This window comes from Dama dama, chromosome 23 (genome assembly GCF_033118175.1).
Source record: "Dama dama isolate Ldn47 chromosome 23, ASM3311817v1, whole genome shotgun sequence".
Classification (NCBI taxonomy): Eukaryota; Metazoa; Chordata; class Mammalia; order Artiodactyla; family Cervidae; genus Dama; species Dama dama.
The window spans coordinates 47,968,753-47,980,094 of NC_083703.1; the positions used below are offsets into that span (position 1 = coordinate 47,968,753).

General features: G+C 40.7%; 1 protein-coding gene across 1 annotated transcript; it reads right to left on the reverse strand.

The window, feature by feature from the left end:
* Window positions 1-6,950: 6,950 nt before the first annotated feature.
* LOC133044842 (ferritin light chain) lies at window positions 6,951-7,786 on the reverse strand. The gene has a single exon (XM_061126635.1). It carries the CDS (start codon window positions 7,583-7,585, stop codon window positions 7,058-7,060), a length of 528 nt encoding a protein of 175 aa, XP_060982618.1. The 5' UTR covers window positions 7,586-7,786; the 3' UTR covers window positions 6,951-7,057.
* Window positions 7,787-11,342: the final 3,556 nt, after the last annotated feature.

The window sequence follows — 11,342 nt, forward strand, 5'->3', positions numbered from 1 at the left end:
CCCAATGCTGGTAGATTTTTATGCTATATATCAATAAGATTTTCCTGGCTTCTTCAGAAAAGTGTTCATTCTTCACCAGGGTTTCCACAAAAAACAACATGAAAACTTAAAATACTCTGATATAAATCATTGACTGTAAGAGGTGGCCCTTAATGCTCTCAGACTCAAAACAGCAGAGCATCTTCCTAGCAGAATGGTATTTTGTTTTCTTAACTGTAATCTCACACATCAGCCAAGGTTGTGTGAATACTTTTCTTTTTTGTTTTGTTTTTGGTAAAGCCTTTTTTTTTTTTTCATTTATTTTTATTAGCTGGAGGCTAATTACTTTACAATATTGTAGTGGATTTTGTCATACATTGACATGAATCAGCCATGGATTTACATGTATTCCCCATCCCGATCCCCCCTCCCACCTCCCTCTCCACCCGATTTTAATTAAAAATTCAGCTTTGGACCTTTTCTTTGTATTTAATTCAATCTAGACACTTTTGACCTTTACTAGTTGAAAATGTCACTTAAAAAACACACAGTAACTGGAAAGAGAAAGTTAAAATCAGTAATAAGTTGACATGGTTTTTTGAGTACCAGCTCTATGTACCACACTTGTTTGTCAGTGTAAGGCTTTGGAAAGTGAAGTGTGGGAGTGCCTCTGAGCTGGGGCAAAAATGGAAAAACAAAAAATACCAGATTATCCAAAGGTACAACTTGTTCAGGGAACTAGAAGTAGATTTTGAGAAACCATGTACCCAATAAATGGCCTGAATCATGTGCACTTGTCTCTTTTTAAATAGAAGGCAACTAACATTTAAGTCCAGAAAAGCTTTCATAAGGGTAAGGGCTGGAGCCTTATCCTCCAGGTGTCTGCACAGTCCAGGTAGTGGCACATTTTTGCCCTTTGTATCACTTTGGGCACAAGTTGGGAATTAAGAAGCCAAATCTTACTGCCCTCATTATAAACATTCTCAGTAGAAGACCTAGAAGGTGTCCCTAAAAAAGGCATCCAAGGGCTCAGAACACTGGCATTTTTGCCTTTGATTTTGAGGGAAAAGTGGGTGAGGGTTGGTGGGGGAGGGCCATGCCAGGAGGAAAGGCATACCTGCTTGTAGCTCCATCTTAGGATACCTGTACTCTCTTCACCACTCAGTGCTGTCCCTGCCTCATTAGGGACCCTTTATAGGGAATGGAGACTAGAGTGCAGACAGGACCTACAGAGGGCATTGGGCTTCCAAGAGGCAAAATTGGGGTAAGGGCTGAAGGAGAACCCATGCAGAACATGCCATCTCCCAGTCCCCCAGTTGGAGATGAAGTTGGAGTAAAAGAAAGAGAGGAAAAAGCAGACAAGAGACAGCTACAATGTGGTATCATAAATGTTCACTTTTACACTTGTCTTGAAAGTTAAGAAGTGAAGCAGGCTTTGAAAATAAATGTGGTTACCAAAGGGGAAAGGAAGGAGGGATAAGTTAGGAGTTTGGGATTAACATATACACACTATCATATATAAAATAGATAACCAATGAGGAACTGCAGTATATACCACAAGGAGCTCTACTCAATATTCTGTAATGACCTATATGGGAAAAGAATCTGAAAAAGAATGGATATATGTATATATATAACTGAATCATCTTGTTGTGTGCCTGAAACTAATACAACATTGTAAATTAACTATAATATAAAATAAAATAAAATAAAAAAAAACAGTTAAGTAAGGGAGTGAACCCACCACTGACATCACCCATGTATGAAGGCCTAGAAGGTGCCATGCTCTTTCTTCTAATTCTATTTCCCCCAGTTTCCATTTTGTTTCTTATGGCAAGGGAAAGTGGAAAAGTGAAAGTGTAAATCACTCAGTTGTGTCCAACTCTTTGGGACCCCATGGACTGTAGCCCACCAGGCTCCATGGTATTCTCCAGGCAAGAATATTAAAGTGGGTTGCCATTCCCTTCTGCAGGGGATTTTCCTGACCCAGGAATTGAACCTGGGTCTTCTGAATTGCAGGCAGATCCTCTACTGTCTGAGTCACCAAAAAAGGCTATCCCTAATATTCATTATTTCCCCACAGAGGGACCATTCCCATAGAATGACTCTTGCTTTGTGATCTGCAAAATGAGTTCAGTCTGCAACTTTCCTGCTATTTAAGGCCAACAAATTCAATCTGCTTCACTGGATATTGAATTTCAGTGAGTTCAGAAGTCAGCATCTCCCCATTTACTTCTGTGTACCTTCCAAAACCAGCTAGCACCCTGACCTAACAGAAGTCCACCTGCTGGGCTCTAGCTTCAGAGAGCTAGAGGCTGACTTCTACCTCATGCCTTGAATTAGTGGTTGTTGCTACTTTTATTGAAGTAGAAAGCTATTTGATGGGACAACTACCATTTTCCACTTTTTCTTTTGCAGGCAGCACTTACCATTCTAAGGTGGGTTCATTTTGCAGTTGGACTGGTTTAGAAAAAAGTGTGGCAACTCTCAGAACTAGCAAATGATAGTCTATCACCTTTTATATGTATATATTTTATTATAGTGAAAAACACAACATTATCTTCTAAACCATTTTGAAGTATACAGTTCAGTAGTGTTGTGTGATATATCTATAGAACTTTCCATCTTGCAAAACTGAAACTCTATATCCACTGAACTCTAGTACCCTCTTCCCCTTCTCTCTAGCCCTTGAAAACCACTTTTCTACTGTCATCAGCAGTGAAACATTAGGGAAAGTTATACTGACTGGGCAGAGGAATCAGATGATTTATCTCAAAGGCACCTGGGGAGCAGCTTTTCACAAGGTCTTTGCCTCAACCAAGCAACACTAGTTGCAACCACCAGAAGTGCACCTGAACCAGCCCATGTCAAGGAGTGAAATCTAGGTGAGAGAGCCAGGAACCCAAGTCAGAACACTTGGGGCCAGAAACCCAGCTGGAGATCATTATGAAGCTTGTAGCTCCACATTCTGTGAGGTCTCTGCCTGGTTTTCCACACCTTCTCCTCTGTGTGTTTGCTCTGTCTCCATGTTCTCAGAACCAGTTGTATCTACATCTGCATTTATAATTTTAAATCCCAGGAATCCTATTTGCCTGGGAGAAAAAGCATTTAACTCACCCACTTGGATAAGGCATCTGGGGTGCATTAGTGTTACTTGGAAAAGGCATCCTTCCTCAGGCAGGCAGATACAGCCCTGAGCCAGGGTTTCACTTGAGCCCAGTCACTCCCTTTCTTTGTGCAGGGTACAACACAGACAACTGCATGGAAGCCCTTATTCATCTCCGGTCCAATCATCTATGGCTGGGTGGGGGCAAGCAAAATTGTATGGACTCCCCCAAGCAGGTGAGGGGGGAGATAGCACTCTCCCCTCTCGCCTCCACCTCCATAACAAAAACAGCTCTAGAATTTTCTACTCTACCTCTTTCAGGCATATCATGTTACAGTGGGGCTGAAGGTACTTTGTGCTGGCATATTCCACAAAGAATCTATAAACTTTTGTTTATATGTATAAAGAACTTGATTAAATCCAAGTTGATATATGTGTCACTATGTATAGCTAAAAAAAAGAAAAAAAAATCCCCCGGGCTCACTCTATACCATCAAATAACTGAGTAAAATACATGATAGCTTCTGAGCCTCACCACCAAGAAACAAATAATTTACTAAAGAAAGTAACAGTTCTCCTTTAGAAGGCTTTCATTCTAGAGACTGAAAGCATCTGGGATAGTATAGAAGTGGTGAGGCAGGGTCTAGAGTGCTTCTCCTGGCCCTGCTGAATGGACCAAGATACCAGGCTCAGAGAAAGCAATCAGATCTTTCCTTTTAAAACTCTGTTTGAACCCACTCCTATAAACCAACTCAGTTTCATGAAATCTGTTTGTAATTGTCAACCTTTTCCCCATATTAGACATAAAAACACATCTGTATTTCAGGAAAGCCACTGACTTTCTACATCTGTTTTCCCTCCCCATTCTCCACCCTCTCCCATGTTTGACAAGACTCAGGTTGTGTTAGGAGCCCCTTCTTCCCTTTCCTCCCTGTAGAGCAGGCTCTCCTGATCAGTCACTTAGGCTTCACTTCTAGGCTTTTCTGATGACATGGAATTTCCCAGTTTCCTTTGAATGCAACAGCCCCTGATCCTTGCTCATCATCCTTTTAGACCCATACAGCTGGGCACATATTTCAAAATGTTATTCTCTTGTGAAATGACAAGTCATCAACCACCTTTTGTAGTTGGAGGTCAGTATATTTATAGTTGACCTTAGAATATTCTTTGAGACTTTGGGACTGTTTGTAGTTTCTCTGTTTCAGATTTTATTGTGTATTTCTGCCACACAATAACCCTAACTTGATTCAAGGTGTTCAATACCAACTCTGAGTTGGGTGGGGAAATCATGACAGGAGATACTGATGATTGTATTTAAAACTTAATTGGTTGAATTGGCTATGTCTGGGAAAGGGAGTTTGTGTAATCTCTGAATCTCTTCTAGCCCATCATCCGGTGTATTATCTTTTTGTTCAGAGAATATTGTTATACAACATGTCTTATGTTGTAGGTATGACGAAATTTAGACAACTAACTCTTCAATGATGTCTTGGAGGATTTAAAAAATCTAGGAAGAAAACCAGTTTGGCTCATTTTAGAGATCTGTGGCTAAACAAGCTGCAGAGGATTAGTAGGAGCCAGGTTGTAAAATGTAGACAAAATCCCTGAGCAGCAAAAGACCCTAATGGAAAGCTCACAATGTAGATGCAATGACTTATCATGCACATGGTTTAGGGGTCCTGGGGTTGAGTCATAAAGCAGTTAGGATATAATGGCTAAGGAACTCAGAATAGCAAGCCAAGAATAGTTTTCAAAAGAAATTTAAAAGTATTTTCTGCCAGGCAAGTAGTTAGATACTAGGGAATCCTTAGAGTGCAGAGGTCTATTGAGACAATTATTACATTATTTAATTCTAAAATTAAGCAATTGAATTATTTTGGTAAGTTTCCAGGGTTCAGGATACATTCTGGAAGATAAAAAAAAATAAAGTAGTTTTGGATAATTGTGAAGTTTGGTTGTCAGATGTTTTTATATTACCTAAAATATGAAACTGTTATGGGTAGAAATTAGAGATGAACACACCTTTTGATGCTTTTGTAAAGGGTTGCTGTAACATGTATATTAGTGAGTAGATCACATACTGTATTTTTGCTTTTCAATTACTGAAACTGCAGAATCAATCACTTACATCTGTTGATACATTTATATACAGGCACATTTGGTGGGTCTGGTTCTCAGGCTTAGCTCTGCATTAGAATGGCCCAAGGAACTCTCAAAAAATACTGATACCTGGGGACTACTCCCAGGGATTCTGACATAATTGGTTTGGAGTGTGGCCTGGGTATTGGGATTTTTAAAAGCTTCTCCAGATGATTCTAATGCACAGGAAAGTTTGAGCATTCCTCTATGGGATTTTCATACTACTTTAAACTCTTTACAACAAAGTTATGATTTGAGGTCAAATTGATTTGTCTTCTTTGAGGCTTGGTGTTTCTATTGAACAGTGTGTTTATGTTAATAATCCAACTAAAGAACGTTGGAATGTTCCAATATATTCTGTACGTAGCTATCTTGTACTAAAATAAGCATATATGTAGAAAGTCACAAGACATTGGTTTTGAGTTCAGTTGAATTTAGAATTTGCTGAAACCATGTTAAGTTTTTTTTGAAAACCCTCATAAAGTTTCAGTATAAATTTTATTTTGAAAAAGATGATAACCTATGAAGAGGGATATTATTTTTTAAAAACCAGGTAACAGTTTATATCTTGAATTGAAGTTTGTGAATGAAAGTAGTTCCTAAATGTATCAGTTTGTTTTTGCTGCATAATATTAATTAGTAGATCTTTCCCACACTTAGTAACTTAAGAAATATTAATCATTTCTCATGAGTCTATGGGTCAGCTGGGCTGTTTTGCCAACGGGGCCAGGCTTGGCTGATCTCAGTGGTGTTTGCTCAAGTGTCTGAGGTCAGCTTGAAAGGTGTATGTGGACTAGTTGGTCATAGATGGCTTCACTCATTTGTCTGCTGGCTTTTGTCGTAGACTGTGGTGAGAGGAATGCCGGGGCCCTGTGGTCTCTCAATGCCCAACAGGCTAGCTGGGTCACTCAAATGGTAGTCTCAAGGTCCAAGAGCAGAAAGAGAGCAAATCCTAATGTGCACTTTTTTGATCTCTGGTGCTGCTGCTGCTGCTGAGTTGCTTCAGTCGTGTCCGACTCTGTGCAACCCCATAGATGGCAGTCCACCAGGCTCCCCCGTCCCTGGGATTCTCCAGGCAAGAACACTGGAGTGGTTTGCCATTTCTTTCTCCAATGCATGAAAGTGAAAAGAGAAAAGAAGTTGCTCAGTTGTGTCTGACACTTAGCAACCCCATGGACTGCAGCCTACCAGGCTCCTTCGTCCAGGGATTTTCCAGGCAAGAGTACTGGAGTGGAGTGCCATTGCCTTCTCTGTTTTGATCTCTACTTGTGTCATTTGCTACTGTCCCATTGACAAAAGCAAGTCATATGACCAGGTTCAGAGGCCATGTGAGAAGGCACTATCAAAGAGCATGGATTGAGGGGCATGGACAAATTGGGTTCATTACTGCAAACAATCTACAAGAGTGCCTGCCACCTCAAGAGCTACCAATTCTTCCAACAGCCTGGGTTACTTTTCCTTTAGTTTGAAATGGAACAGCTCAAACTCTCATCCCATACATGTTGGGTTTACCATTATCTTCTTCCCAGCATCTCCAGGGATCCTTAGATTGTGTCAGTGTGTGTGCATGAAAGGGAAGTGGTGTGGGAGGGAGCACTTACTTTCCTTTCTAATAGTCTTGCATTTTCTTCTTTCCCAGAATTATTGATGGATCATGGTTTTTTTTTTTTTTTTTTTTTTTTATGCTGCAAAAAGCTTTATTGTTTCCATTTGGTCCAAGGCTTGAGAGAGGGCTCCAGGATGTTAAAAAGCTGCCTAGTAGCTGCAGAGAGGGGCTTCAGGCAGCCCTGATGTTAGGTGGGTTCTTCAAAGGCCACTGGTCTCCAGAAGCTCCTAGTCGTGCTTGAGGGTGAGCCTCTCGAAGAGATACTCGCCCAACCCAGCCTGGGGACCAGCCAGCCTGCGGAGGTTGGTCAGGTGGTCACCCATCTTCTTGATGAGTTTCACTTCCTCATCTAGGAAGTGGTTCTCCAGGAAATCACAGATGTGGGGGTCTCCGCGGGCAGAAGCCAGGCCATGCAGATCCAACAGGGCTTGATTCAGATTCTTCTCTACGAGAAGGGCGGCTTCCATAGCGTCCTGGGTTTTACCCCACTCATCTTGAGATGGCTTCTGCACGTCCAGGAAGAGGGCGCGGCCGCCACGCTGGTTTTGGAGTTTCAAGAGACGCTCCGCGCCCTCGCGCTTCTCCTTGGCCAATTCGCGAAAAAAGTGACCCACACCCTCCAGAGCCACATCGTCGCGGTCGAAATAGAAGCCCAGAGAGAGGTAGGTGTAGGAGGCCCGCAGTTGCATGTTAACCAGGCGGTTGACGGCGGCCTCCACCTCGGTAGAATAATTCTGACGAATCTGGGAGCTCATGATTGGTCGGTAATAAGGAGTTAAAAAATGGTGGCTGGTCCCGGTGATCGCGGACAGCTGAGTGGCTGACTCCGGAGGTTGCGACTGGAAAAAAGGTTGGAGGGTAGTCGGAGGCTGGAGCAAGGGGCGTCCCTGGGTCTGTTCCGTCCAAGCACTGTTGAAGCAAGAGACAGATCCGCGGGGCCGCCGAGCGCACTTCCTGGATCATGGTTTTTATTCCACCTCCAGTAACTGATCTTTCAGACCTCAGCCTTGAAGCATGAGCCCTGAGATTACTTAATTATAAAAGAGGAAAGGTAGTTTTACAAGGGAATTATCTAGAAGGTTTCACTTTAGGAAAGGGGTCAAACTTAACATTCCAAGTCATGGGACAAAATGATATCATGTAATCTTTGATGTGATGTTGCACTGAGAAGGGCACAACCTCACATTTGCAGTGTTCCTAATAAAAATACATAAGCCAAATCTTGTTATAAGGAAAATAGCCTCACAAATACAGTTGAAGTACATTGCACAAAATAACTGGTTTGGACACTTCAGAAAGCCAGTATTATATGCAAAAATGAGCAGAATAGCTATTCTAGATGAAAGAAGATTAAAGAGCCATGAAAATCAAATGTAGTAAGTGATCCTAGAATGGATCTTCAATTGAAAAAGAAACTATTAATATAAGAATATTATTGGGATGATCTGGAAAACTTTGAGTATGGACTGTATGTTTGATATTATTTCACTGACATTAACCTTCTAAGGTGTGCTCATAATATTGTGGCTGTGTGGGAGAATACTCTTAAAAGACACATACTTAAATCTTTCAATGTTAACTGTCATGATGTGTGACACTTTCTTTTTTTAATTGTATTTTTAAATTGAAGTGTAGTTGATTTACAATGTTGTGCCAATCTCTGCTGTATGGCAAAGTGGCTCAGTTATACACATATAGACATTCTTTTTTAAAAAAAAACTTATTTTGTATTGAGGTATAGCTGATTAACAATGTTATGATAGTTTCAGGTGAATGGTGAAGGGATTCAACCATACATATTCATGTATCCATTCTCCCAAACTCCCCTCCCATCCAGGCTGCCACAGAATACTGAGCAGAGTTCCATCTGCTATATACCATACAAGAGGTCCTTATCGGTTATCCATTTTAAGTATAGCAGTGTATACGTGTCCATCCCAAAGTCCCCAACTATCCCTTCCCTCCATCCTTCCCCGCTGGCAACCGTAAGTTCATTCTCTAAGTCTGTGAGTCTCTTTATGTTTTGTAAGTAATCTCATTTGTCTCCCATTCCCTTACTTTCAGTTTGTAAGTGTCTGTATGTCTGAGGTGGGTTTCTTGTCTTGTTTTTGTATCCACTCAGTCAGTCTATGTCTTTTGGTTGATGCACTCAATCTATTTACATTTAAGGTAATTATTGATATGTATGATCCTATTACCATTTTCTTAATTATTTTGGGTTTATTTTTTGTAGGTCTTTTCCTTCTTGTGTATTTTCTGCCTAGAGAAGTGCTATTAGCGTTTTTTATAAAGCTGGTTTGGTGTTGCTGAATTCTCTAAACTTTTGATTGTCTGGAAGGCTTTTGAGTTCTCTGTCAAATCTGAACTAGAGTCTTACTGTATTCTTGATTGTATAGAGTATTCTTGATTGTAGGTTCTTCCCTTTCATCACTTTATATTGTGCCATTCCCTTCTGGCTTGTAGAGTTGAGAAATCAGCTGATAACCTTCTGGGAGTATGCTTGTATGTTACTTATCATTTTTCTCTTGTTGCTTTTAATATTTTATCTTTGTCTTTAATTTTTTTAATTAATTAATTTTTATTGAAGAATAATTGCTTTACAGAACTTTAATTAACTTACAGGACAGCAATGGAGGAACAGACATAGAGAATATCTTTGTCTTTAATTTTTGTCAGTTTGATTACTCTGTGTCTTGGTATGTTACTCCTTGAGTTTATCCTGCCTGGGACTCTCTGCACTTCCTGGACTTGATTGGCTATTTCCTTTCCCATGTTAAGGAAGTTTTCAGCTATTATTTCTTCAAATATTTTCTCAGGTCCTTTCTCTCTTCTCCTTCTGTGACTCCTGTAGTGTGAATGTTGGTACATTTAATGCTGTCCCAAATATCTTTTAGGCTGTCTTTATTTCTTTAAATTCTTTTTTCTATATTCTGTTTTGTGGCAGTGATTTCCACCATTCACTCTTCCAGGTCATTTATCAATTCTTCTGCCTATCTCCACTTCATTTGTTTGTTTTTCTGGGGTTTTATCTTGTTCCTTCATCTGGGACATAGTCCTCTGCCTTTTCATTTTGATGAACTTTCTGTGAATGTGGTTTTCATTCTAGAGGCTGTGGGATTTTAATTCTTGCTTCTTCTGTCTGCCTCTGGTGGATGAGGCTTGTATAAGCTTCCTGATGGGATGAAGTGGCATGAGAAAAACTGAGTTTTTCTCTGATGGGCAGGGCTGTGCTCAGTAAAACTTTAATAAAATTGTTTGCTGATGAGTGGATCTGTGCTCCCTCCCTGTTAGTCTTTTGGCCTGAGGTGACCCTGGTCTCAGGCTCTACAGTAGGGCTAATGGTGAGCTTGAAGAGGGTTTATGCCCAAGGGGCACATCCCAGGACTGTTGCAGCCAGAACCCCCATCCCCATGGCAAGCCACTGCTGACCCACACCTCTTTTCCATTATTATTTATTATAGGATATTGAATACAGTCCCCTGTGCTATACAATAGGACCTTGTTGTTTATCCATCCTATATATGAGTTCACATTTGCTACTCCCAATCCTTTCCTCCCTCCATCCCTGCCCCGTGGGGAAAGTTTGTTCCCTATGTCTGTGAGTCTGTTTCTTTTTTGTAGCTAGGTTCATTTGCACCATATTTTATATTCCACATATAAGTAAATATATGTCTTTCTATTTCTGGCTTACTTCATTTAGTATGATAAAATCTAATTGTATCAATGCTGCTGTAAATGACATTATTTCATTCCTTTTGATGGCTGGGTAGTATTCCATAGTATATATGGACCACATCTTCCTTATCCATTCATCTGTTGCTGGACATTTAGATTGTTTCCATGTTTTGGCTATTGTGAATAGTGTTGCTATGAACTTTGAACTCACGGGTGCATGTATGTTTTTGAATTATAGTTTTGTCTAGGTATATGTCCAGGAGTGAAATTACTGGATCATATGGTAATACCTAATCATATGATTAGGTCCAAGGTAAAAGAAACCCAAGTAAGATGGTAGGCACTGAGAGAGGGCATCAGAGGGCAAACAGACTGAAACCACAATCACAGACAACCAGCCAATCTGACCACACAAACCACAGCTTGTCTAACTCAATGAAACTAAGCCATGCTGTGTGGGGCCACCCAAGACAGATGGGTCATGGTGGAGAGGTCCGACAGAGTGTGGTCCACTGGAGAAGGGAATGGCAAACCACTTCAGTATTCTTGCCTTGAGAATCCCATGAACAGTATGAAAGGCAAAAAGATATGACACTGAAAGATGAACTCCCCAGGTCAGTAGATGCCCAATATGTTACTGGAGATCAGTGCAGAAATAACTCCAGAAACAATGAAGGGATGGAGCCAAAGTAAAAACAACAGCCAGTTGTGGATGTGACTGGTGATAGAAGCAAGGCCCAATGCTGTAAAGAGCAATATTGCATGGGAACCTGGAATGTTAGGTCCGTGAATCAAGGCAAACTGGAAGTAGTCAAACAGGAGATGGCAAGAGTGAAT